Below are 26,676 nucleotides of genomic sequence, written 5' to 3'. Positions count from 1 at the left end.
GTAAAACCCGTCATTAGTTCAGTAGGATCACAACAACGCCCGAGTCTAGGGAGAATCAATCCGTGCGCAAGCGCGATAGTCCGCGAGTACAGTAGTACTAGTTTAAGTTGAATTGTTTAACATCACTTAGATACGAAATGTAGAGATTATGAATAACACAACAGAGCTTGAGCAGCTCAAGTTTTGTTGTGTAACCCATAACCTCTGTTCAGTTGTCGAGTAGAAGATGCACGCTTCAGCTGCTCGTCGACTTGACTTGGAACACAGCAACATCGTGTGTAATAACACGGTTTCTCCCTGCACAGAGTCCTCATTAGAGGCTATCGTCGATAGCCTATCGACGACGAACTCTCGTTCAACCCAACATCGCTTTCTCTACCAGAACTCGTATCAGTATCCAGTATCGTGGAGTTATAGTGATGGAACAAACCGATGATAAAGATCCAAATAAGATTCTCTGAAACACGTAAAATACTCGAAAGGTATCGAGCTACGGACTTCGTATCGAAATCAATTATCGGAGGCATCACAGGCATATCTTGTAATCTCGTACGGTCTTTACTATTTCTCAATAAGTCTGATGCTCACGGTCTTTATCACAGGCACAACAGTCTGGTAGCAGCTCCTTGTTGATCGACGACGAGCCCAACGACGAATAATACTGGTGATAGTCGCCCCCAGGCTGATGAAGCCGCCCCCTTGAGGATTAGTCTCTCGATACCCCCTGCCTTCAACGGTATCTCCGGTAGCTTTGAGGATTGGCTACGACGTTATGAACAATGTGCCCTTGCCGCCGGATGGTGCACTCAACAGCAAGCAGAACGCCTTGGTCTGTACTTAAAGTAACCTTTTCTCTCTGGTTGGGATGCTTATGCTGAGAGGGTCAACTTCGGGGAAGGTAAGATATGAAGATATTTGATCATGTGCGTCCTCACCAAGCCCTGAAACAGCTCCAAGAACTACGCTGGTCCACAGGTCAGCACCCTGCCCTCTATGCTGCAGCTCTACAACGACACCTCAAGCGGTACTATACCAAGGAGTAGTTCCCTGAGCTCTCTGAAGCGGACAGGACTGAGAACATGGAGGAGATCATCGACCGACTGAAAGCAGATCTACCCCCCATGGTCCGGTTCCAGGTCCGGTTCCATAACGCCTGGACTCGATACTAGCTCGATCCGTAGCTGGACTCGATACTTCTGAACTTTTCGAGTTTCGAGGCTCGATCTCGAATCGATTCGGTCCCAGAAGTTATACAATCGATTGGTCCAATATCGATACCGGGAACCGAGAATCGATCTCGAATCGATTCCTTCGATTAAGGGGCGCCAGTTCGATCCAGGGCTCCGGCATTTTTTTGTATATTTCTATTTCGAAAAGATGCGCACAATGGAACCACTGAAACCCGGCACCTGCTCATCCGCGCCCCCAAATTCGTCGCCCTTTAGGTACTCAATCCGGCCCTAAATTGCTCAATCCGCCCCTAGATGACTCGTACCGGCCCCTAACTTTTCAAGCTACCCGAGCGTCCCTGAAGCTTCACTGCAAGCATGTCACGTGTCTTTGTTGACTGCCATGACATCTTGAGGAAAACTCTTGTGCGTCACGCTTGCCCTTGGACGTCTCAAAGATGCATGTTCGAACTTGACCAGCCACTGGCTTGACTGTTTCGAAACCTTGGCAGGCGCAATGATCAATCTAGTTTCACATCGTTGTGTTGAGCCGTGCTATCTACTGACTTTGGCCGTCTCAAATATACATGTTCGAACTTGACCAACCACTGGCTTGAATGTTTCGAAACCTTGGCAGACGCAATGATCAATCTAGTTTCACATCGTTGTGTTGAGCCGTGCTATCTACGGACCTTGGCCGCCTCGAACACGTACTAAGCGTATTGAACTCCACCACGTTACTACATTCATTAGCTAAGCACACTGGTATGGGCCACTGAGACAGAGACTGTGCCATGTATGTCAGTCTCAGAGAAGCTGGTACGATAGCGGATGACTTATCCAACTTCAGAACGCGTGTGGCATATTTGAGCAATTTAGGGGCTGATTGAGTAATTTAGGGGCGGGGCAAAGAATCCGGATTCTAGAACCTATGCTATGTGCGATAACTATTAGGGTTATTAGGCTACTAGGGATATTGAATTTGCGTTGTGGATTATGCTCAGGAATAGTATTTGGATAATATTCTTCTGAATTACCGAAGAACAATCTCGAGGGTTCGTCAAGGCTCGAGGAAAACGCGCAATCTGACCGAACCCGGGGAATACCATCCTTCCGACCCGGGGAGTCGGCATCTGCAGAATATCTGGCTCTCGCCGCAATTGGCAGCGTGCCGCAGCGAATCGATTCACCTCGGGCGAACAGCAAGGTCGTGCGCGGGTATTCAGTATCTCGTTGATAGAGTCTATCCGAGTCAGATAATCAGACAGCCTTCCAGTGCCTGTGGCTATCAACTGAGCGGTCCAGCCTCGACCCTTACTTTTTCTTCGCGAGGAAGTGCTTTGCTAAAGGCATCCTGAATTGTCGCAATAATATGATAGGTGCTGTAGACCCTATAAGTAACCCTCAATGCTGACGTAGAAGAGCCTTTCAATGGATTTCGAATCTCGAGGTGGATCGATTTCTCGAATCGAATCGATTCGTCTGCCCCCCGCAGCATCCTCGATTGGTTAGCACCGAACAATCGATCGACTTTCGATATCTCGATCCAATCGAGCCTCGATCAATTGTCCTATCGAAGTCCTTCCCTAGGACGTCTTATACGTCGTCCCAGACGGATCGGCTACATGGATATCAAATAAGATAATATGCTCCACCCATGGTCCTCCACAGTTTCCTCGATTTCACGTCGCAACGTGATGATCGTAGGACCTTTCCCGGCTTTTCCAGCAAACTTTTCATCTTTCTTGGCCAACTTATGGCACTTCTTTCTTATTTTGTCTAAGTATAACAATTGGATTTTACCCTCTTGACAGGCTACTACCCCGTTCGAGGCGTGGTTTTCTCTTCTTGGAGAGTGTTGCTCTCCACCGAATAATTTTTCTTGATTTTCCGAGCTTCCTGACTCAGGAATCCTGAGCTAGCGGCTGGGGAATCCGCGCTCACGAAGTCGTCTGAACGAACCCCTTCCCGTTGAGTCCTCCCCCTCTGCCCCTCCGACTTACTGTGAACTATTTCCGCCACCGCGGTAAACATCATGTCTCTCACTCTCTCCGTGAATCCCGTGAGTCATTCCTCCAACTATACGGTTGTGATAGAACCAGGCCCTTGCCCGAGAGGTTGGGGACTACTTGCCAGATTTTGTGGTAGGTCCGCTCGGTTGGAAGCTTGAACGATCACATTACCTTCGTCGTCGGTAGGAGGCGTTGCCTCAACCGCACCAGCCATCGCATCATTAGGGGAGGCTTGACCGGGAGACGCTCTTAACGGTTAGGAGGCTACATCGGCTCCTGAAGGAGGTGAGCTATTGGCTCTGCGAGAGGCACGTCTCGCTCTGTCGCTGATAGATTGGGATCTAGGTGGCATAAAGATCCCGGTAGAATGTTCCTTTTTAGAGAGCGGATCTCCGTGGTGACCCTCCTATGTGATTGCCATCCGTTCGAAATTGATCACTTCCATTGAGCAATCCATAGAGTGAATCCCCTTGGTGATCTTCCTATGTGATTGCCATCCGTTCGAAATTGATCACTTCCATTGAGCAATCCATAGAGTGAATCCCCTTGGCGATCTTCCTATGTGATTGCCATCCGTTCGAAATTGATCATTTCCATTGAGCAATCCATAGAGTGAATCCCCTTGGTGACCCTCCTATGGGATTGCCATCCGTTCGAACTTGATCATTTCCATTGAGCAATCCATAGAGCGAATCCCCTTGGTGACCCTCCCATGTGAATCACATGATGTGATTGCCACCCTTTCTACCCTCACTCCTGTTCACTGAGCAATCCATTGAGTTGGTCTCCCCTGTGGTGATCTTCCCATGTGATCGCCTTTCAACGTATATATATGCCCTGCAAAAACTGGACTGGCTCGTCAAACAGCTGTCATCAGAAAATTTGGATCTTGAGGAATGTGTGCCATTTCTTGTCCACGATTCCCATCAGGGGGCTCTGAAAGCTGGTAAACGAGTGCTCCCGGAGGCCAGGAATGGTAATTGAGACTGTCGAATCCGGCTCTCGCAGCGAGGGTCTCGCTTAAACTGGATCTCTGTCGTAGGGCGATGTTACTTCCACATGACAAAGAATATAAAGGATAGAAAAAAATCTTCGGTTTATCGTACGATCTGGTAAGTATCCTGGGGATTTGTCTAACCAACTTCCGTATGATACTGATATCACCATGCAATGCAATGATTGCATACGACAGCCCGCCATCGATAGGTGAAGAACACGCTATATCTACTACACACGAGTCCCGCCGACGAGGTGTACAGGATGTTGAGCTCAGCTCTCATTGAGCAAGCAAAGGAATTGTGCGATACAGCCGAGAAGTATTTGAAGGAAACTCTAGACCCGGCGAAGTGCGGATATCCGAATTTATACTTCTCGGCTGAAGGACTCACCAATGCACAGGTAATCCAAGTTTGAATCGCGGGATGCGAAATCAAGGAATTCATTTCACTTCAGGTCACGACAAATGTGGTTGAGAGTTGGCACAAGAAAATTGCGAACTGCCTCAATGATGAGAGATTGAATCTTGCCCAGTTCGTAAACAACATAGTCATGGTGAGGTTATGGCCGTTGAATGAATGCTTAGTTGATCGGGTCTATTGGAACCGTATTAGCAATACGGTATCAGATCCAAAATTTACACGAAGGTCCTCACTTTGTGAACTGGCCAATGAGAAATCAACAGACTGGGTATACCATGTCTATGAAGGGTACTGGAACATGGTTGGTGAATTCGGGTTAATTGAAGAAGGTAGTTACTAACTCTCTAATCCTGTTCCCAGTGCCTTCTCAGGTTACTGAAGATTCTTCAGTGAAGAAGTCGAAGCTCTCTTCGAGGACGAAATTGTCGAGTCCAGATTCTTCCTTTGTCGATCTGGTATGGTATCGGTTGGTAGTCCTATAATAGGACTCTAAATCTCATATCAATCAAACTTTCATATCAAAGAAAATGAAACTGGGCAACTCGTAGATAACCGGAACAGACGATGATGAGTCAGTCCCATCATTTGTACGATTCTGACAATGGATCTCTTTTACTAACCCTTTAGATTGGCCCATCTTAAGCTTAGAAGCCCACACTAACACACTTAAAAAACTCCAAATACGTTTCACTGATCCTTCAGCCTTGAGAGTAAGGGGACTAACTTTAAGAATTAGAGTAAGACTTACTTACTCAGTTGGTGCGAACTAAGCGAGTCCTTGAAAGCTACTGGAATCTTAAGATTCATCTTGTGCGCGAAAGTGAACCACCCTCGGTGCATTCCATACCTTTCTGTCTGAGAATCATCTTCTAATACATACACTAGACTTCACTATGGATGATACAATTTGTATCATACAAACAATGTGGCCGAGTACGTTGATATACTGAATGAAGTATGCCTCGCCGAGCAACAGAAGGTCGACAACGTCGAGCACCCTTAAAGGGTGACCCTTTGGCTGACTGCATTTATCCAGTCTATGCCACCAGCGACGATGAGTTCTACCATCAGTACCGTTTTCACAAGAGGGATGCTTTGCGAGTGATCGAGGCCTTCGAGGCTTATCTACCCCCGGCCAACTGTGCGGACAGTGCTTCACCTTTCATCCGAATACTGTACGGTTTTCGGTATCTCGGATCCAGGATTTGCTACTGGTGCCCCAATAACATCGTTGGTACGTCTGCTTCAACCAGCTTCCGCTACGTTCAAGATGCCATTCATGCTTTTAACGCGCCGGAAATGGTAACCATTTGTCTCCAAACCGTTTGGAGATAGGTTTTATGATTCACCTACGACTCAGTGCTGGTGATGAGTGCATCTATCTGCCCAGCATGAGAATTGTCTTCAATACGCAGATTATCCAGCTTTTTCGAGTACTTCTCCGCACCAAAATTCGTACAATACACTTTATTAATTTCATCAACCACCTTGATCAGAAGAAAAAAGCTTGACGCACCATATCGATATAGCAGACTGATTGGATGGCCACAAGGTTGATCCTGCTGAGATCTCGTAAACCTTATGTCATTAGAATTGTCGTTGATCAGAGCTTAACCGTTGAGTAGAAGATGCGCGCTGCAGATGCTCCTCGAGTTGACTCGGAACACAACAACATCATGGACGCCGAGCGGCCAACGTACTTGCGTACAATCTAAATACGATCGAAGATAGGAGATATGGGAATAGTGTTGGACAGCGTAGACGACAAAACGACGGGGGAAAGGGTGAAAAAGACCACAAAGGCTGGAGAAGTTTGACAACCAAGACCGACAGAACCTTGAAGGTGGTCAGGTCATGATCATCAGCGAGATGCAAATGCTCTAGAAGATCCCGCACCAATGTGAGGACATGATAATGACTCTATCGACAATGGCAGCCGTGAGTGTCGCAGTGGCAATCGTATGGACAACTCTCGCAATTAGACACGTGGAGGTTAGAGCCGAGCAGGGGACCTCCTTGCGGGATCCTCTCAGTGATACCACAAGTAGTCATGATGGTCACAGCGAGGACGAGAATGGCGTAGCGCATGGGTGAGAAGTGGATAGATAGACTTCGTCGTAAAGCTGAATACGGGAACCGATGCACAAGCTCGCGATGACCAATTGATCTATCGACCAAACTCCCTGGCATCACAGACGACTGAAACACCAATTCGCTCGAAGCTAGCGAACTCGTACCGCGAATATCTCGGGCATAGCAGCAGCCTCTCGAACACATTCACGCCGTGAATTTCACGGCGATAATCCACGCTTGCCCGGCATAGATGGAGGATTCTCTGTCTCTGAGAAAATCAGTTTTACAATTATTCTGATTTCTGTTGGAGTATCTGTGTTGAGAGATAAACTTAATTATGGAAAACGTGAATGGATAGCACAATTCACGATGGGTGATGAGTAATGCGCACTATTGTTGGGACAAATTGAAGCACGACGAACTGAGCCGCACAGAGGCATATATTACCTGCCAGATAACAATCATGAGCGAGAGAAACCAAAGCCAACGTAGCCAAGGGAATAACCCACAATGAAAGACATGAGAAAATACCGAGAGGATGGTGCAACGTCATCGATAATAGACGGGGTCAAGACAGCGAAGGCAGCCTCACCAAATCCGGTAGGTGTTTGACAGGCAAGGATAAAAAATGAGCTTGGTAACGTCGCAATGAGGATACTCGACACAACCTAGACAAGGAGGCCGATGCAGATCGATCGAATGAAGTGAAGAAGATCAGATGGACCCTGGCCCAGGGTCGCTGGCGCCTAGCAGGCTACAAGACGAGACTTTATCCGATATGAATGACGAAGTGCGGCACTTGTATTGACTGTTCAGGAAAATCATATATACATGCGTCTTTGTTATAGTAGCAACTTTCAAGTGTAAGCCCATCATTCGTCCAGTATGATTACAACAACGCCCAGTCTCGGGAGAATGATTCCTAGAGAATCAGTTCCTGCGCACACACAATACTCCCGGAGTGCTTTAGTACTAGTTGGAACATCACCGAAATATGAAATGTAGTCCTGGAGATGAAGCTCGTGGTCCGCCGCGGCAGTGGTAGTGTTCGGTCGCTGGACATAGCCCCGCGGTGAAGAGTGGATCCTGCTAGGAGGGAATGGGGTGGTCTGGTCTGCTCCAGCTGTTCGTTCTGGCTACGCTTAGCGTAGTACGCTAGTACTATACCTTTCTCCTAGGGCTTCTGCTACAAGTGTCTTTTGATAGGATTAACGAAGGTTATCACAACACAACTCGAATTTAAGCCAAGATGGCTACGGACATTCTTGACACTTAGCAACAACGAATTGCACCGAACCCGCATGCCCGATTCTAGCTAAAGCATCCGTACGCATGCACAAGCAGGTGGTGACACCTTTGTCGCACAGACAGTGCGAAATCTACCATGCTATAAACTTGAAAATTATGAGCTTAAAATGATAACTCTAGGTAAAAAAAGCAAAGCCTTGATCTATAATGACGGACCCAGAAATCAAGAGTCTCGATCATACCGGGCTCATCATCCCACTCAACGTCAACCCGACCCGAGGCACGCATATCACGCACTGTCCCCTCAACCATCGGCGCACAGGTCGTCGCCGTTAAGACTAAACTACATCATATAAGACTCTAAATCTCATATCAATCAAACTTTCATATCAAAGAAAATGAAACCGGGCAACTCGTAGATAATCGGATCAGACGATGATGAGTCAGTCCCATCATTTGTACGATTCTGACAATGGATCTCTTTCACTAACCCTTTTAGATTGGCCAATTTTAAGCTTAGAAGCCCACACTAACAAACTTAAAAAATACTCCAAGTACGTTTCACTGATCCTTCAGCCTTGAGAGTAAGGGGACTAATTTTAAGAATTAGAGTAAGACTTACTTACTCAGTTGGTACGAACTAAGCGAGATATTGCAAACTCACTGGAATCTTAAGATTCATCTTGTGCGCGAAAGTGAACCACCCTCGGTGCATTCCATACCTTTCTGTCCGAGAATCATCTTCTAATACATACACTAAACTTCACTATGGATGATACAAACAATGTGGCCGAGTACGTTGATATACTGAATGAAGTATGCCTCGCCGAGCAACAGCAGGTCGACAACGTCGAGCACCCTTTGGCTGACTGCATCAATCCAGTCTATGCCATCAGCGACGATGAGTTCTACCATCAGTACCGTTTTCACAAGAGGGATGCTTTGCGAGTGGTCGAGGCATTCGAGGCTTATCTACCTCCGGCCCACAGTGCGAACAGTGCTCCACCTTTCCTCCGAATACTGTACGGTCTTCGGTATTTCGGATCCGGGAATTGCTACTGGTGCCCCGATAGCATCGTTGGGATGTCTGCTTCAACCAGCTTCCGCTACGTTCAAGATGCCACTCGTGCTTTCCACGCCCCAGAAATGATTTGGAGATTCGCTTTAGTACGCAGATTATCCAGCTCTTTCGAGTACTTCTCCACACCAAAATTCGTACTATACACTTTATTAATTTCATCAGCCACCTTGACCAGAAGGAAACAGCTTGACGCACCATATCGATATATAGCGGACTGATTGGATGACCACAAGGTTGATTCTGTGAATCTCGAAAACCTTAAGTCATTAGAATTGTCGTTGATCAGAACTTTATCGTTGAGGAGAAGATGTGCGCTTCAGATGCTCCTCGAGTTGACTCGGAACACAACAACATCGTGGACGCCGAGCGGCGAGCGTACTTGCGTACAATCTAAATACGATCGAAGATAGGAGATATGGGGATATTGTTAGATAGCGTAGACGACAAAACGACGGGGAAAAGGGTAAAAAAGACCACCAAGGCTGGAGAAGTTCGACAACCAAGACCGACAGAACCTTGCAGGTGGTCAGGTCATGATCCATGAGCGAGATGAAAAGGCTCCACAAGATCCCGCACCGATGTGAGAGTATGGGACGCATCTCTATCGACAATGACAGCTGCGCGCGTCGCAGTGACAATCGTTCGGACAACTATTGCAATTGGGCAGGTGGAGCCTACGGCCGAGTAGGGATCCCTCTTGCGGGATTCTCTCACGGATACCACAAGCAGCCATGATGGTCGCGGCGAGGACAACAATGAAGAAGCGCATGGGTGAGAAGTGGATAGATAGACTTCGTCGTAAAGCTGAATACGGGAACCGATGCACAAGCTCGCGATGATCAATTGAACTATCGACCAAACTCACTGAGACACCAGTTCGCTAAAGACTAGCGAACTCGTACCGCAAAGGTCACGCGCACGACAGCAACCCCTCGAACACATTCACGGTGATTATCTGTGCTGGACTGATGCCGATGAAAGATTCTCTGCTCGGAGAGAATCAGGTCTATAATTATCCTCATTTCTGTTGGAGTATCTGTGTTGCGAGTTAGACTCAATTATGGAAAACGTGAATGAATAGCCAATTCACGATGCGTGACGAGTAATGCGCACTATTGTCGGAAGTCCTGACTCGGGACGAATTGAAACACGAGAAACTGAGGTCCACAGAGGCATATAACCTCCATAAGTGTAAGAAACCAGTGCCAACGGTAAGAGCTGTCACAGATCAGGTAAGTAACTGAGAATGGTTATCCTTGCACTCTAGGAGTTATTTGTGTCCTTGAGCCATTAGCTATGCCCTCACACAGTTGCACGCATAAACAAAGGTTTCTCTTCGCCATGGTTGAGCTTTGGTTTGGAGTCAACTTAGGCACTCGACAACTGTTCGAGTTGTTGCCCTTTTTTTTTAATTTTGAAAATTTTTTTTGGTTATTTCGTTGAATTTCAACGGTTGGAGTACCCTTGCCGGCGTGACACGTCTATCCCAAACACTGCCACGTTGGGCAAGACCTCTTTGCCCACGCTCTCGGATAAGTACGACCTTCCTCACCACCTAGAGGTCGTTGAAGCATGTCTGGGGGAGGCTGGTTACGCAGTGTAACTTACGCCACCGTTGAGGAAGCATGTTGTAGGAGTCGATGATGAGGGCTCCTGATGTTCCCTGACTGTCTATTCGTAGACAAGCAGTTGTGCGCCACGCATTGTGCGTCTCCTTGTGTTGTGGGTCCAGTTTGCCTGCACCCTTGTAATCTCATCAAACCTTCGCCTTCCTCAGTATAGCGAATGAGCCCAATATCGATTACTGTGCTGCTAAGTCTGTGGTATTCGTACAGAACTTAAGTGCAGGTAGTGCGCTTATTGTTATTGTCTTAGGGTCGTAGTATTGGTTGCTCTAGCTCGAGTTCCCTTGTTGTGTTGTTCTTAGAGTTCATCAACCGATACCCCGACACCTTTTTGGTAGCAGCTCCTTGTTACGAACGATAACAACTACGAGATGGTTGGTTCAGCTTCTGGTGCTACCCCCACTCTGTCCCGAGCGGAGGGGGAGGGCCCTCGGGCCCCCTTGGTGCGTCGTGATCCTGAGGAGGCAGCTCAGGAGGCCTATGACGAGTTCATTCGTGCTGAGTTGGGTGAGGCGGCGGCTAAGCAGGCGGCCGAGATGGCGAGGCGTTCAGTTGAAGAGTATAACCGCGTGTTAGAGGAAAGGTCACCCCCTCAAGCGACCCCAACACTGAAGCATCAAAGTATGGTTACTGAGTCGGCTGAGGACAACAAGCAGGCCGAGTTATCACAGACGAGAGGCATGTTGGCGCCTCTCCTCACTGGTCAGACGTTGCAAGTGGTGACCGCCCAGATGCCGGAAAGATATGATGGAGTCTCCGACCTAAGGATCTGGTTCCGAAGGTTCGAGGCAGATGCCAGGGCGGCCGGTTGAAACAAGCACATGATGGCCGAGAGATTGGGTAGCTTCTTCAGGGATTCCTATTTTGACACTTGGGATGAGAACGCTGGCAAGAAGGACTTCGCTGCTGATCGAGAGATGATGCTACAACTCTTTGACCTGATTCGTCCCGATGAGGCCCTGGAGAAGTTCCACGCCTTATCTTGGGACGGGAAGGGTCATGTCAGTCAGTTCATGGCCATCTTGAAGCGGGCCCTGGAGGAGTACGACAAGATGTTACCAGCGGAGGGGAAACTTCCCCCTTTGGTTAAGAGTCGTATGTTGTTGGATCGGCTTATTGCCTGTGCCCCGGAGGGAGCCAGGCCGGTTTTGAGAAGACGTCGACCTAAGGGTATCACTGAGATCTGCCAGATTATAGAGGATTACAGAGGGAAGCAGTCTCGGACGGCCAAGCACGCTGCGGCGGCCGTGCCCGAGGATAAGCATGCGTGCCCCGGGGCGGTGGCACAACCTTCCCCAGACAAGGACAAGCAGTTGGCTTCGCTTATCGAATCTCAGACTAAGGCTATCAACGCTATGCATACTTCGCAGAATGCCCTGCTTGGCTCCCTGAAGGACATCCTCAAGGCTCAACAAGATCCTGGTCGTAAGGATAAGGACATGCGTGCAGGGCCCACGCAGCCCAGGAGACAGCTGATGCCGTGCGGGCTCTGTGAGGGGAAGCATGCATCCTACAACTGTCCTCATAAGAAGTTCAGTGAGGGTTGCAATATCTGTGGTTCTAAGGCACACCTGTCCCGCTCGTGTCCTGAGCGTTCAGCCCTGCTGGAGAAGATTAAGAAGGGTGTGACGCCGGAACAGGGAAATTAGCGGGGCGGCCGCCCAGCAGCCCGCGGTCGCCAGTCGCTAAAGTCTTGACCCCTGATGATCATAAGAAAACATTGACTTTGTACCCTTTTGGAGATGATTCTGGTCTATTCTTATCTGTACAACTTGTGTCAAATTTTCAGTCTGTTGGCCCTGTTCGCTGTCTCGTGGATACTGGCTGCTGTGCCACGATGGTAGCACGTGATGTGATTCCTGCTGGCTGCGAAGTTAGCTCCGTGAATGGGCCGTCGTTGATTACAATAGATAAGTCCTCTTGTAAGATTATTGGTGTGGCAACATTAGCGATTAATCTGATTATAGCAACAGGGGTGGGGGAGAGAGCCCGCTCCACTGTATACATGGGCAATTTCCGTGTTTCATGCAAAAGTACGGTACGGCGTACGGAATATTTCTCGGGTTCGTACGGAGTACGGTACGGAGTACGGATGAAATATCACGAAGTTCACCTAGGATTATCCTAGTAGGATAGTTATCGTGAAGTTCACGTTGTGAACCCGGACCGATTCATATCAGCGCAACATTACAACCCAAATGAGACTGTCGACCTGCGTCTATCACAGTGACAGGTAGAACCACTCAAAAAGCCCGCGAATAACCGCGGGCTTAGGCAGTAATCAAGGAATAATCAAGTAACGCGCATGCGTGCTCATTCGAAAATTGGGCATACGTGTTACTTCGTGTGTTCGTGAGTTCGCGAAATGCAACGCATTTAATGCATCCGTAGCATAACGCAACACTTCGCGCGGAGGGGTTTAGGATGCTGGAGTTTCGGCACTTATCTTAAGCATGATTTGAAGATAAAACAGTCTCACATTCCGTACTCCGTACTGGCCGAGCCACAGGATGGTACGGATTACGGCTCCGTACTCCGTACCGTACTCCGTACTGCCCGTACTCCGTACAGGTGCCCATCTATACTCCACTGCTGATGAGTTGAGTATCCCCTTTTTGATTACAGCTTTTATTGTAGAATCGTTGGCGTTCCCCGTGATTTTAGGGCACGACTTCTTAAAATATTTTCAGCTAGATATATTGTATTCGGAGAAACCGGTGCGTATTATTGGTAGGAATACGAAGGCAGGCCCGCCTGGTATTCCATGGTTGATGCGAGATGCATTGGACGCCGTTGACAGAGGTGTACGGTCGAGGCGGTGTTGCCAGGGTGGCAACGCAACCTCCTATATAGATTCTGTGTTGAGCGGTCCTCCTTCGGTGACGGAGCCGGTGTCTCCAAGGATAGCTTTGATGGCTGCTCAACAACGTCAAGTGCTAGAAACTACTGGGAGATTGGTAACGCAAGGTGTCCAGACCGTTGACTCCGAGGAAGAGGTGGTCACAGGTGTGGTCGATATAGGAAGCCAGACCGAAAAATTCTTGGTTGAGGACAAGGCCAATACTGAGGCATCGGGAAAGGCTGTGGGCGAGGATGTGGCCTACAGTGATACGTCGAAGGGTACGGTTTCGGTGCCTGTTCAGGATTGGTGCGAGAAGCCTTGTCCCGAAGAAGAGATAGAAATCGACTGTGTGAGAGAGCCAGAACATTATTGCGTGGGATGTGCAGCTGCATTTGCCCATTTGGATGTCTCCACCTTCGATCGCCCTTGTGATATTTGCCCTGCCCCGACTGGGTGTGCCGGCCTGAGAGCGGATGGGCCTCTCATGACTAATGAGGAGTTAGAGAGAGCCAACTTGAAGCTCCCGGCCGAATCACAGGCTAGAGTTCCCGGCACGTCTAAGCCGAAAGGGAAAGAGCTTATTAAGGGAGAGGAGTGGCCCCCAGCTGCTTGGGAGCATGTAGATGGTTTCGAAGGAGATGATATATGCCAAGATCCCTTACGGTTTGCGGTCCCAGAGTTTCTGGACGAGACGGTCAAGTTACCAGATATATGTGAGAGCCCTACGGAAGTGCAACAACCAGTTGCCGACTTATGTGAGGAGTTCAAGGACCTCTTCGTTCTACGTCCCGGACGTTGTACTCAAGCTGAGCACTCGGTCGAGACTGGGACGACTCGTCCGATTTGTGAGAGGATAAGGCCTATTCCTCACAAATATCGGGATGAGATTTCGGCCTTACTGAAGGAGATGGAGGAGCTTGGTGTTATTAGAAGGAGCACGTCGGCATGGAGGTTCCCGTGTGTCTTCGTCCCGAAGAAGAATGGTAAAGTCCGGATGTGTATTGACTACAGGAACCTCAACAAGGCATGCCATACTGAGGCGTACCCTGTGCCCCGGCCAGACGACGTACAGGAGCACCTGGCTGGTGCACGAGTGTTTTCGACTCTCGATTTGAGAAGTGGTTACTGGCAGATCCCGGTTCGCAAGGAGGACCAACGGAAGACCGCCTTCTGCCCCGGTCCAGGCTTCCCATTGTATGAGTGGGTGATGATGCCCTTTGGTTTGGCAAGTGCCCCGGCTACCTTCCAGCGATTGATGGATGCCATCCTGGAACACCTCCCTTTTGTGAGGGTCTACCTTGATGACGTCCTGATCTTTAGTAGATCCGATGAAGAGCATCTGGAGCACTTGAGGATCGTCTTTGAGCTTCTACGGGCGGCTGGTATGACGGTGGCTGCTGAGAAGTGCGAGTTTATGCAGGATCGAGTGACCTATTTGGGTCACATGTTCAATAGTACTGGTATGAGTCCCGACTTGGGTAAGGCCGAGGTTATCTTACGGTGGCCTCTACCTCGGACTGCCCCGGCCCTTCGATCCTTCTTAGGGCTGGCAGGGTACTATAGGAATTTTGTCCCGCACTTTGCGGATAGGTCTCGGTGTCTGTATGAAATTGTGAACTACTGCACGAAGAACAAGGTTGTGGAACTCGGAAATCAGTGGGGCAAGGAGGAAGAGCTGGCCTTCAATGACCTGAAGCAGTGGATAGCCAGTCTCCCCTTGTTAGCCTACCCAGATTTCTCGAGACCATTTCAGCTCATGACCGACGCCAGCGATGTAGCGATAGGGGCCGTGGTGGAGCAGGACGGAAGGCCTCTAGCCTTCTTCAGCCAGTCTCTGACCCCTACCCAGAGAGTCTGGCCGGTGTATGAGCGGGAAGCCTATGCTGTCTTCAAGGCATTGGAACGGTTCAGACCGTTGCTCTGGGGTTACCATTTGGAGTTGGTCGTCTTTTCGGATCACAAGCCTTTGGAATGGATACAGACGGCTACGACGGCGAAAGTGCAACGCTGGCTCATTAGTATGTCCCAGTTTAAATTTAAGGTATTCTACAAGAAGGGTAAGCACAACGTCGTAGCTGATGCCTTGTCCCGGATTACTACATCCGACGACAAAGTGGCAGAGCCAGATCTCGGAGCACTCCAGCGTGAACTGCAAGGTACACCTGCCCTGGTGACGGACAAAGTATTGACTGAGGGCAGGGAGGCCGATGCGATGGAGAAGGACAATTTTGCCCCTGCTTGTGTTCTCACCCTCTGTGAGCAATGGTCAATAGCTGATTTGGTACGTGAGCAAGAGTTGGATCCTGTTCTTCGGGTAGTGAGAGACAGGGTCCGGACAGGAGAGCCTTTAGCGAAGGATGAGCTCAAGGATCTAGAGTATCGGCCCTATCGGAGAGTTTGGCTGACCCTACGGGTTCATGACTCTGGTCTGTTGGTACGAAGAGTGCAGATTAATGAAGAGGCGACTTCGAGGTTTGTTCCAGTGGTCCCCGAAGGTCTCCGACGACAAGCACTAGATCGGTTTCATGAGGAGGCGGGACACTTTCGACGAGAGCATATGGTGGCAAGGTTGAGACGTACAGCTTACTGGCCAGGTATGAGTAAGGATATTAGTGAGTTCTTGTTGCACTATGAAGGCTGTGCACCCCATAAGAATGTCTTGCTACCCCACTTGCCCTATGTCCCGTATCCGGTTGGTTCGCCTTGGCATACAGTAGCTATCGATTTCCTTGCGGTGGCTCCCGGCAGAAGCGGTGTATCTAAACTATTGGTAGTGGTGGACCACTTCACGAGGTGGGCCGAAGCTGTCCCCGTGGCAGGTGAGAGTGCTGCGGAGGCACTGAAGGCCCTACTGAATCTCTTTTCGATTCATGGTCCCCCGGTTAGGATACTCTCAGACCAGGGGAGTGCGTTCGAGTCGCAGCTGTTCAAGGACGTCTTGGCTCAGCTAGGTATAGCTAAGTCTCGTACTTCGGTCTATCATCCCAATGCAAATGGTCATGTGGAGAGGTTTAACAGCACCATTCTCAATTTATTGAGGACTCATGTGACGAGGGTGGATAGTAATACTATCATAGTATCCACTGGATACCTGGCAGGATCACTTACGGTCAGTGTTGTGGGCCTACAACACTACACCTCATAGTGTGACTGGGTCTGCCCCATTTTTCCTAATGTATGGGCGGGAGCCGCCTACATTATTTTTCCCAGCTTTGGAACCTTACGTTGATTACGTGTTTGATCCACAAGGTTATCAGCGCCATTTGTCTAGTATTCGGGCTTGTATCGAGGACAATGTCGACGAGTGGGTTACTGCTCATGGTGCTGGGTTCCAAGCTCTGAAAGAGAGGGAGAAGATTGCTGCTGCACGTCGACATTTTGTGGGACAACGTGTAAGGCTGAGGATACACCATCCTAACAATTTGCCAGGTCGGAAGTTATTACCGAGATGGCAGTTGAATTGGTATATTGCTAAGTTCGTCCCGGGAACACACTTGAAGACGGTGGTCCTTCGACACTACCCCTCCAAGGAAGAGAAGGTTATCTCTACTGACTATATAGTTCCCGATCCGGTACAGCCTGCCGATGTCCCGGTAGAGCTTGGCATTGTTAGGTTGGATCCTCCCGTAGAAGAGGGGCCGCGTATAGAGCAGTTTCCATTTCGTGATGAGTTGGTTCGCTCGGCTGCTTCTAGACGGTCTGCTAGATCTTCGGTTGTCCCGGACGTCGAAGCTCCTGCTAATCTTCGGTTGGTCGACATTCCCTATGTGTATGATGGTGATGATCTTGACCCTTTAGCAGAAAGACGAGATGATCTGCTTCCGAGACTGGAGGCACCATCGTCTGGTTCTGCACAGGTCGGTGTGCCGAGACTGGAAACCCCTATTCCAGTTCCTGTACAATTAGGGTCTGCCGTTCTCCGGTCTCCTGCCACGAGTGGGGCAGCTTCCCAGGCTACTGTTAGGTCTGGGCCGGCTGTGGTACCTGCTGGTTTGGAGTCCTCTGGTAATTCTTCCTCGTTGGGACTGGATTCTGCTTCGCAGGAATGTGGTGCCTCTAGAAGGTCACTGCCTTTCTCGGCTTCCACTCCCACCCATGTAGTGTCGGCCCCTGCAGCCGACTTCGAGCAGTAACTGCTCAGCAGTTGTTAGGTCATTCTGGGCCTTCCTCCAGGCAAACGTTAAGCGCCCCTTCTGTGTTGATCTCAGCTCAGCGTCAGCAGCTGCTCTCTGTTTCGCCAACTTTAGTCGACTCTGGCGAGACACCGTCTTTAAGTCTGGGTTCTGGATTGGTCTCGGACGCCCCGGTCTCTACAGACCCCGCTAGGAATACGTCTCAGCTTATTTTGTCGAGCTCGATTACAACATCTTCTGGTACCGATGAGACGTTACCGTTGACTCGAGGTCCAGATCCAGCACCTGCCCTTGAGGTACAAGTAGAGGAAGCGACTATTGAGTCCTTTACTGATCTCGTAATTCCTGACGAGATCCCTACTACCCCTGCTTTGGAAAGCTCCCCGGCCGCGACAGACACTCCGGTAGTCTCTGCTCGTAGTGGTGGTTCGACTTTGTCTACTCGCACTTACGCTGATGTGCTGGCTTCTAGTCCAGAGCAGGTAGAAGATTCTGTAGCGCCTCGTCGGAGTATGCGTACTCCGAGGGCACCCACGCGTTTCTCCCCCGAGCGTTATACGTCCCGTGGTGGTTACGCTGAGTAGGATTATCACCTACTTCACTATCTTTGCTGACTTCTGTTTTTGTTCGGCTGATGTCATCGAGTATGACCGCCGTTTGCTGGTTTCTATTATGGTCTTTGCTCTGTCCCCTTGACCGGTCTTAAAATGAGGTCCCTTATGGCCAACATTTTAGAGGGGAGGAGAGCTGGGGCTATCTTATTTTGGTTTCCCGAGGTTGGATTATGTTATATTGATGCCTGTTATCTCTACTTTTTGGTCGGTATTATTGCAATGGTCTTGTTGACCGTGGAGGAAGTATGTGGGTTATGATTGTTAGTGTGCAACGGATTTGGCTGTGCACACGTGTAGCTGCGGATGGCACGTGCACACACGCACAAGATGTTGGAATAGGCGCATCCGACTGGGGGGGGGGCTCGAATTCGATGCTTGCAGGGACGCCTGCATGGCTGGATTCTGGGTCCTTGACCTCGGAAGGAATGGTTGCGAGATTCGGATGAACACTGATGTTCTCGGAATGCGCACTGAGTATTTTGAGGTGCTCACCGTTTCTCCCGTTCTTGGTGGAGCCGCGCCACACTGGTTTACGTTGAAACGGCTATGGGAATCTCGCTTGTGATCACACTGGTGGTTTGTTTATCTATGAGTATGGATTGTAAGTGGTTACCGTTGGGCTGATTCCCCCACTTTATGGTATCGGTTATAGCCATTTGTTCTGCCTTTGGTATGTTGCACGACCCGAGGATATTGATCCATGTTCCGACTTTGCTCGAGTCGGGGGACGACGAAGAGTTCTATGTCAGCTGTTTTCATTCTGTACTCGATGTCTGCCCCGATTTGTTCCATTGTGAATGACTTCGTTGGAGCTATCGTGGCCCCAATTAGGAAAGTGGATCTTTTGCTTATTCTTTGTCCCGTAGTCTCGATATTCATGTATCGTGGCTCGGTTGACCTTTGCTAGACTCTATCTTTCCGTCAGCTATTGTCATCGTCCTTATTATTGTGAAGTCTGAGGGTTGGCTCAGGTTTTGGGGGGGACGAGGTGTTGTGGGTCCAGTTTGCCTGCACCCTTGTAATCTCATCAAACCTTCGCCTTCCTCAGTATAGCGAATGAGCCCAATATCGATTACTCTGCTGTTAAGTCTGTGGTATTCGTACAGAACTTAAGTGCAGGTAGTGCGCTTATTGTTATTGTCTTAGGGTCGTAGTATTGGTTGCTCTAGCTCGAGTTCCCTTGTTGTGTTGTTCTTAGAGTTCATCAACCGATACCCCGACACTTGTTACAATTAGGAACGTGAGCATGCGTGCATGGCATTCATTGTAGTCAAGTGAACTAAACTATTGGTCTTATCATTTCATTTCTCTAGTCTAGACTTATCTATATTCAAGATAATTCGAGTGTCGTTAATCATCCATTTAACATTCTGTAGAAGAAGCTCATCAGCCCACTCAACCGAAGGTAAATCTGCTAGCCAACGTCGCAAACACTCTAACAGACAACGATGCCTTCTTTCATAGAAACCACCAGACTGACCATTGAACCTATTTAGAGTCTAAATTTTAGACCCAAATTCTCCATCACTCAGAAGTTCAGAGTCTGAACCTCTCGTGGAAGGCCATTCCTCACAAAGATGATCGATAAGCCTCTCATAAAGGCAGAGGCATCAGTCGAGTCAGTTATCGACGATAACTTATCGTGAAGTCCAAATAGCCACTGAAAGCATCAGTCGCAGTTAAAAATAGGCTACCATGTTTCACAGCAACGCCATCAACACCAACACGGTGCCACGGCTTCAAATTGAAGCCTTCAATGCCTTAGCATCGGGTAAGCGAGTAGAATAAGGAACCTCTATAGGCCCATTACTGTCAACTCGCTGGCAAGTAGGACATACACTCTTAGCCCAACGACACTTTGTAGCCATCTTGGAAAACCAACACCAACCTTGCAACCAGGACTTCAATTGCCTACCAGAGGCATGAGTCCTTTTATGGCTCTCAGAAACCACTCAATTTATCAAAGTCGATAATATGACTAACTGACATTGAATACGGCCAACTTCGTCAAACCGCTGCTCCCGATAAAGCATGCCATCGACCATAGTGAAACCTGTTTGGCTTTTGAAAGACTCACATGCCGGACAGATCCTCTGATCGGTTTTCAGCTTCTCAAGATCGAAGTTGATGTCAATCAAACAAGGAGCAATGACGAAACCCACGGCATCATGCTGCTCCTCATCATCCGAAACCATCCGCAACATATCAGCTATAACGCGAATCGCGTTACGCGATAGACCACTATGCATTGCGTGCCAATTTGATATTCAAACTTGAGGGATGTGCGTTTTCTATTCCGAGATTAATGATAGTGATCAACTTTTCGCTATCACAGTCTCAAAAGGTTACTTTCTTCACATCACATGTTTATAGCAATGTTCATGCGATGTATTTCCACATCGATTCTCATGAATCTCGGAAAATAACACACATTTTTTATTTCACATCCCCATCTAAAACCGACATCCTCTTCGGACGCCGACCTCGGCAAGTACACCCGTCCCCGCCAACCTGAGGGTCCACGCAAAGCGGGAATCGATTAGTCCTTGTCGTCAATATGCCATTTTGGACGCTGAGCTCGTCACTAGGTAGCCCTTGAGAGCTCCACAGTGTCACCTCTACATCAGACGTCAATAACGCTTCCAATCTGAAGGGAACAAACCTCCAATGGAAATACAACAGACCAAGATTCGTACTTGAAGTCCCTGCTAGTCGGTATGTCCGCTTCAACGACTCTACCAAGCCAGTCACCGTAGAGCATCTCATTTCTAAACTGATGATTGAATGGTCCCGCATAGGAAATAAAGGCCGACCCAAGGAGGCAGTCCCCAACTAGCCGAACCTTCTTATCACCTAATCAACACCGACCCCTAAAACCGGTTGGAATGAGAGAAACTCTATATCAAACTCTTATAATATCAATCTTATTTTCCACCATTGTAAATATGGAGCATTCTAATTCTATATCACCTTATTAGGAACAAACATTAAGTTTTTGATGAATTATAATTATTAAACTCAAAAAGTTAGTCAAGTAACCAACTTGACAAATTCATTTCTCACCGCGAGCGCTACCCCCAGCTCCCCAGCCAGCCCAGTTGCCCACCTTGTAGAGTGATATCCGTCGACCATCTCTTCCTTTCCGACGCCAAACCATCGATCAGCTTCGATGCAGCCTCCAATTTCCTCTGCATCGCCTCCGCTTCCTCCTCCAACGACTTCAATACCGCACTTTGCTCAACTTCCTCCTTGCTCAATCTTTCAATATTCTCAGCTAACGTCCTCAGCTCCTCGTTAATCCTCTCCGAGGACGGTCGAGTCGACCGTCCTCGCCACCTCATGATACTTGATCATCGCTTTCACCCACTGCAGGAGGCCAAAGCCAGCCTTGGAGATATTCTTCGTATTATCCCCTTCGAAAACATCCTTATCCTTAGCAAGGAGCTCCTTGATCTTCTTAATCTGACACACCCATCGCTCTGCAAGCGATACGCCAAAACCTCCAATTCGAAAGCCTTTCCCGTAAAACTTCCTCAGAAACCGAGCCCAGTTCTCGATTCAATAGTCAGAAATTCTGCGCTAAGTTCCGGGCTCTTGAGTCTCAAGACTCGAGAAGGTCTTCGTGCATCTCGGGCGACGACTGAATCAGTTGAACTGATCAACTGAAGTCCGGCTAATGAAATTCATTAAATGAACTCAGGCCACTGACATGTTCTATGCTATCAGCCCTAGCTGGGTTCATCAACAAAGGTTTGTGGGCCGTGACAGAGTCATTTACGCGACTATTGGCCAGACGGAAAAAGCGCGACGTACGATATCGGTATAGCGGATTGATTAGACAGCCGCAAGGTTGACCCTGTCGACATCCCGGAAACCTTGAGTCAATAGAATGGTCGTTAATCGTAGCTTATTCGTTGAGTTGAAGATGTGCGCTTCAGATGCTCTTCGAGACTCGAGTCGAATCAACTCATTTGACTCGGAACACAACGACATCGTGGGTGCCGAGCGGCAAACGTTATGTTTGAGACGTACCTGCGTACAATCTGAATACGAGAGAAAATAGGAGATATGTGAAAATGACGAGTGTTGGACAGCGTAGACGACGAAACGGCGGGGGAAAATGTTGAAAAGAGATCACAAAGGCTGGAGAAGTTCGAGAACCAAGACCGACAGAACCTTGCATGTAGTCAGATCATGATCCATGAGCGAGAAAAAAATGCTCCAGAATATCCCGCACCGATGTGAGAGTATGGGACGCATCTCTATCTACAATGACAGCTGTGCGTGTCGCAGTGACAATCGTTTGGACAACTATCGCAATTGGGCAAGTGGAGACTACGGCCGAGTAGGGAACCTTCTTGCGGGATTCTCTCAGTGATACCACAAGCAGTCATGATGGTCGCGGCGAGGACGAGGATAGAGAAGCGCATGGGTGAGGGGTGGATAGACAGAATTCGTCGTAATACTGAATACCGGAACGACTGCAAAAGCTTAAAACGATCAATTGAACCATCGACCAAACCCTCTGGCGTCACAGACGACTGAGACACCAATTCGTTTACGGCTAGTGAACTCGTACCGCGAATATCTCGCGCACGGCAGCAGCCCCTCGAACACATCCACGGTGATCATCTGTGCTGGACTGATGAAGGATTCTCTGCTCGGAGAGAATCAATTTTATAATCATTCTGATTTCTGTTGGAGTATCTGTGTTGCGAGATGAACTTAATTATGGAAACCGTGAAATTCACGGCGTGAATGGATAGCACAAGCCACGATGCGTGACGAGTAATGCGCACAATTATTAAGACGAATTGAAACATGAATAAATGAGGTCCACAGAAGCAGATAACAACCAAGGAGTTACTCCTGATGGTACTTAAATATAGACTAGCAAGACAAGAAATCGCTCTAGATTAAAGTGATTCCTTGCCTTGCTATTAGATTGCCTAGACTAGAGCCTGTAGTGCAGTTCGGCATCGTGCCGATAGCACGTGTCCGCATACCACAGCTTGTGCAGACGCACAAGGACGTAGCTTCTTTGTTCATAGTACCGTACTAATAGTACTATTCGTACTATTAGTACGAATACATATGAGCTTCATACGTCTGTCATTGAGAATGACAATGACTCATTGTGCTTTCCTTAGACTCGTATTATCGTCCATGGCTCGCATCGGAGATCACGTATTTCCCCCTCAGCCTCGGATAAGCCATTGTTGACTTCACCTCGTCTCATGTTCAATCAGATGATGAACGGTGAGTAGAATCTCAGTTTGACTATTCCCGATCGGAATATGTCATGGATATTTCCTCAGGAACTCCTCTCAACTCTGTGGATGCGGGAATTGCAGCAACGTCGCAGAGCTTGGAGCCCAAACGCCTTGTCTTATAACAAGCATTCGTGAGGCCTAAGAGATCAACTCCACGCATCATGGAGTATTTGCAGCGTGTTGGCCGGCTGATTGGTATTCCCCAAGCTCTTTAGGAGTCGGGTTCCCTGTTTCTGTTTCTGTTTCTAATTATGTTCCCGATAAGTCGGGAATCCCGACTCGGGATTGGTCTGTGCTCCACGCACATGTCGTTATTCGGTGACAATAATTATTATTCTACAGTAGACTGCGATTGGCTGTCTCGTGGTTAACTAAAGTAGTTGTCCAGACTCTGGACTTCAAAGGCTTTGGACCAAAGCAATAGATTAAAATAGCTCATCGATACATCAGCGCGTGCGCCGAGGGCGCCACGAGCTGATACTCACAGCGTATAATCCGCTAACTTCCCTGAAAGCCGAGATAACGTCTATTCAGTGCATAAAATATCCTGGACTAGGATTGACAATCACTTACCAATCACCGTTATCAGTCGCGCGGCGCGGCTGCAATCGATCAGATGATAACATCATGATATGCAGTTAATCTTAATAAGATTATCTTATCACAACGTGATATCGCCAATTGAAGCCGCACGTTCACCCCGTGTATTTTCACGCATTAAGTACGCGTTAATTTTCATTTAATTTTCTGAAAACACGTAAAATAACGCGTAAGTTGACGTGAATCACGCGTGTAGTTCCATTATGTGCTCTGATCCTGCCGGAACTATGATTCATTGACAATAGCTGAATAGATCCTCACTTCCGAAGGGAAGATTTCTTCCGCCCACGTGATCTTCAACTCAGATAAATTACCCACTAATGTCTATCGCCTCGAAATATGTTCTTCTGGCTCTGCTGGTGAATGTGGTGATCCCTGTTCTGGGAGAAGGTTTAAGGACGTCGGCCCTTACCGAGAGTGGTGAAGTCCTACCTGTGCTCTCCGACAACGATGAGGATGTCCTGTGGAAGGAGCTTGTTGACCGGGTGCGTACCGAGTTGATCTCTCCAGCATTCAATCACACTGACATCCCAGTAGCCTTAGTTACTGCGGCTGAGAACGCTGATGATCCTTTCTGGACACTGATACAGTATGTAATGAAGGATACGTTCGGTCCTCAGGGTCTCGATGTCCGATCGGTTCTTTCCATGGTTGCTGAGGATGATTCGCTATCCGTGTTGAAGTATCTCTCAGCTTATCTGGTCAGTGATACCCCGCCCTCGCAGGACAGCGTCGACTACTCGCAACTCAGGACTCGCGACCTCGCAGTACAAGATCCCGAATCGAATCCCATACTGGCCTGGTTTGCTAGTATCTTATCCCTCTTACGATGATCATCTCATACATTTGCTTCGCATTCATCTGCGACCACGGATCTTTTGTAAGTTTTTGTATAGCCTCAAGGCAAGATGACGACTATCGTTCGTATCGAGCTAGTTCTTCTCAACATTTTCATGGCTCAGAAGACATGTGTTGATTTTAGTGGGATTGTGAATATTGCTGAACTTCTTCCATCATACTGACGATACAATACGGGCCACCCTAATTTGGCGAGCTATACTGACAAGAGTTACCCTCGCATTGCAACAATATCATCTCATTTACAAGAGTTCACCTGGGATCCGTAACCCCCTCTAACAGCATATATAAGACATGATTCTCAACAGAAGATTTCAACCCCGATCCCTATCGTGAGCTAACCCATCTCTCAGGAATAGGCTCCTTCCCAAATTCTGAGTCATCAGCATAGCGTTGGTGACGTCAAAGTTGGTACGTCAAAGTTACGCAGCCAGCGGGCAATCGGGGTATCCAACATTCCTCTCTCGAGTTCCAATAGCACTCCCAGGATCCAGTAAGTGGATTCTAGTTTCACATGTTGAATCCAATCATTGGCGACCAGGGCAGAATTTCTGACGACCAAGTGGTCAATTGCTGGTTTTGCAAACTACTTTTGCTCTCCATAGATGAGTTCTGCATATGATTACCTCTCGTGAGTCCAGGAAACGCAATTATCAGAACTGCATGGGGAAACTCAGTGAGGTGCAGTGTGATCTACAGAGTCCTAGAGTTTTCCCGAAGTCTCTTCATCATATGGGACATCCGAATACTTCAGAGCAGACTGGAAAATTCCCGACGTCAGAGCCCTGCGACCTATCAGGCGACGAGGCGAGACTTCTGATGATCCTGTACAGTGATTGTATTATAGTCGTCGAGCACATTGATGTAAAATTTCCATTGAAAATGACCATCTTATATGAGTGACCTTACACGATACCTTAAATGAAGATGGATCCATATCGCGGTGGAGTTCTCGCCTGTAACAGGTGACCTGTTTGACCAGAGCTTCAGCAAGTTAAAACTCATGTAAGCCAGCGACATGCATAGTGTGGCGTGGAGAACATCGGCACTCAGTGAACTTATAGATGAAGATCACCTCGCGAGTAGCTGGGTTTACGAGACATGCTTGATGGTGCCTACAACGACTTCTAGTGGAACTTTCCTACAGAATTTGCAGTAGTCCTTCGAGGCAGACCCTCACAGCGCGATGTTGTGTAATAATGATCTTCAAGATAAGAAGAGTCTATCTTCTGTGTTATTGGTATTATCCTCCGTAGTGTTGGTGAACATCCGGAGTTAATCCATTAACAGACGTAAAATGCGTCTCAGTGGAGCCCCACAATTACGGGGAGTGCAAAGCACTCCCCTGACACAACTATCCTGTCCCCCTGGTCTGTGTGACGCTATGAACAAGAGTGAGTACCTCACGATTGAGCTAGAAGCTAAGATGTAAGGTCCTTCTGTCTTTGTCTACTACACTTTATTAATGTATTGGTGTAGGCACGGTTTTTTTCCACCATTTTTTTAACCTTCCTACGGGGGAGGCTGGTAGCGGCTAGCCCAAAGAGGCGTTGTAGTCGAGCTACCAAAGCCACCAGCTCGTTGCCTTCAGATGCTAATGCACTGCCAGGCGCGGTCTCACCCAACTCCCTCGTAGAAGGATACCACTCAACTGAGTGACTGAAAACTCTACCCTGCTCTAAACTAAGTAGCTGTTGTGTTTACTATGCCAGGCGAAACGGTGCGAGAAT

At 48.4% G+C, this 26,676-nt stretch overlaps 6 protein-coding genes across 6 annotated transcripts; 4 read left to right on the top strand and 2 right to left on the bottom strand.

The window, feature by feature from the left end:
* Positions 1 to 8,688: 8,688 nt before the first annotated feature.
* Positions 8,689 to 12,275, top strand: Pmar_PMAR011924 (hypothetical protein; the record flags this gene model as incomplete). Its single annotated transcript, XM_002774006.1, has 4 exons — positions 8,689 to 8,837; positions 10,779 to 10,849; positions 11,011 to 11,398; positions 11,480 to 12,275. The coding sequence occupies 4 exons, from the start codon at positions 8,689 to 8,691 to the stop codon at positions 12,273 to 12,275; spliced, it is 1,404 nt and encodes a 467-aa protein (XP_002774052.1).
* A 1,263-nt stretch (positions 12,276 to 13,538) lies between these two features.
* Pmar_PMAR011923 (retrovirus polyprotein, putative) lies at positions 13,539 to 16,613 on the top strand (the record flags this gene model as incomplete). The annotated part of the gene is made up of 1 exon (XM_002774005.1): positions 13,539 to 16,613. The coding sequence occupies one exon, from the start codon at positions 13,539 to 13,541 to the stop codon at positions 16,611 to 16,613; it is 3,075 nt and encodes a 1,024-aa protein (XP_002774051.1).
* A 28-nt stretch (positions 16,614 to 16,641) lies between these two features.
* Positions 16,642 to 17,601, top strand: Pmar_PMAR011922 (hypothetical protein; the record flags this gene model as incomplete). Its single annotated transcript, XM_002774004.1, has 1 exon — positions 16,642 to 17,601. The coding sequence occupies one exon, from the start codon at positions 16,642 to 16,644 to the stop codon at positions 17,599 to 17,601; it is 960 nt and encodes a 319-aa protein (XP_002774050.1).
* Positions 17,602 to 20,156: 2,555 nt separating this feature from the next.
* On the bottom strand, positions 20,157 to 22,208 carry Pmar_PMAR011921 (dynein heavy chain, putative; the record flags this gene model as incomplete). The annotated part of the gene is made up of 7 exons (XM_002774003.1): positions 20,157 to 20,197; positions 20,293 to 20,424; positions 20,699 to 20,862; positions 20,912 to 21,068; positions 21,322 to 21,517; positions 21,552 to 21,677; positions 22,071 to 22,208. The coding sequence occupies 7 exons, from the start codon at positions 22,206 to 22,208 to the stop codon at positions 20,157 to 20,159; spliced, it is 954 nt and encodes a 317-aa protein (XP_002774049.1).
* Positions 22,209 to 22,214: 6 nt separating this feature from the next.
* On the bottom strand, positions 22,215 to 22,895 carry Pmar_PMAR011920 (hypothetical protein). The gene has a single exon (XM_002774002.1). The coding sequence runs from the start codon at positions 22,832 to 22,834 to the stop codon at positions 22,478 to 22,480; it is 357 nt and encodes a 118-aa protein (XP_002774048.1). The 5' UTR covers positions 22,835 to 22,895; the 3' UTR covers positions 22,215 to 22,477.
* Positions 22,896 to 24,408: 1,513 nt separating this feature from the next.
* Pmar_PMAR011919 (hypothetical protein) lies at positions 24,409 to 25,048 on the top strand (the record flags this gene model as incomplete). The annotated part of the gene is made up of 1 exon (XM_002774001.1): positions 24,409 to 25,048. The coding sequence occupies one exon, from the start codon at positions 24,409 to 24,411 to the stop codon at positions 24,919 to 24,921; it is 513 nt and encodes a 170-aa protein (XP_002774047.1). The 3' UTR covers positions 24,922 to 25,048.
* Between the last annotated feature and the right edge of the window lie 1,628 nt (positions 25,049 to 26,676).

This window comes from Perkinsus marinus (genome assembly GCF_000006405.1).
Source record: "Perkinsus marinus ATCC 50983 genomic scaffold scf_1104296958712, whole genome shotgun sequence".
NCBI lineage: Eukaryota > Perkinsozoa > Perkinsida > Perkinsidae > Perkinsus > Perkinsus marinus.
Note: the sequence above shows the minus strand (reverse complement) of the source record. Positions and strands in the feature narration are given on the sequence as shown.

Excerpts from the sequence above, each read along its gene's own strand:
- Pmar_PMAR011920 (XM_002774002.1), bottom strand. The coding sequence starts at position 22,834 with ATGTGTTCGAGGGGCTGCTGCCGTGCGCGAGATATTCGCGGTACGAGT.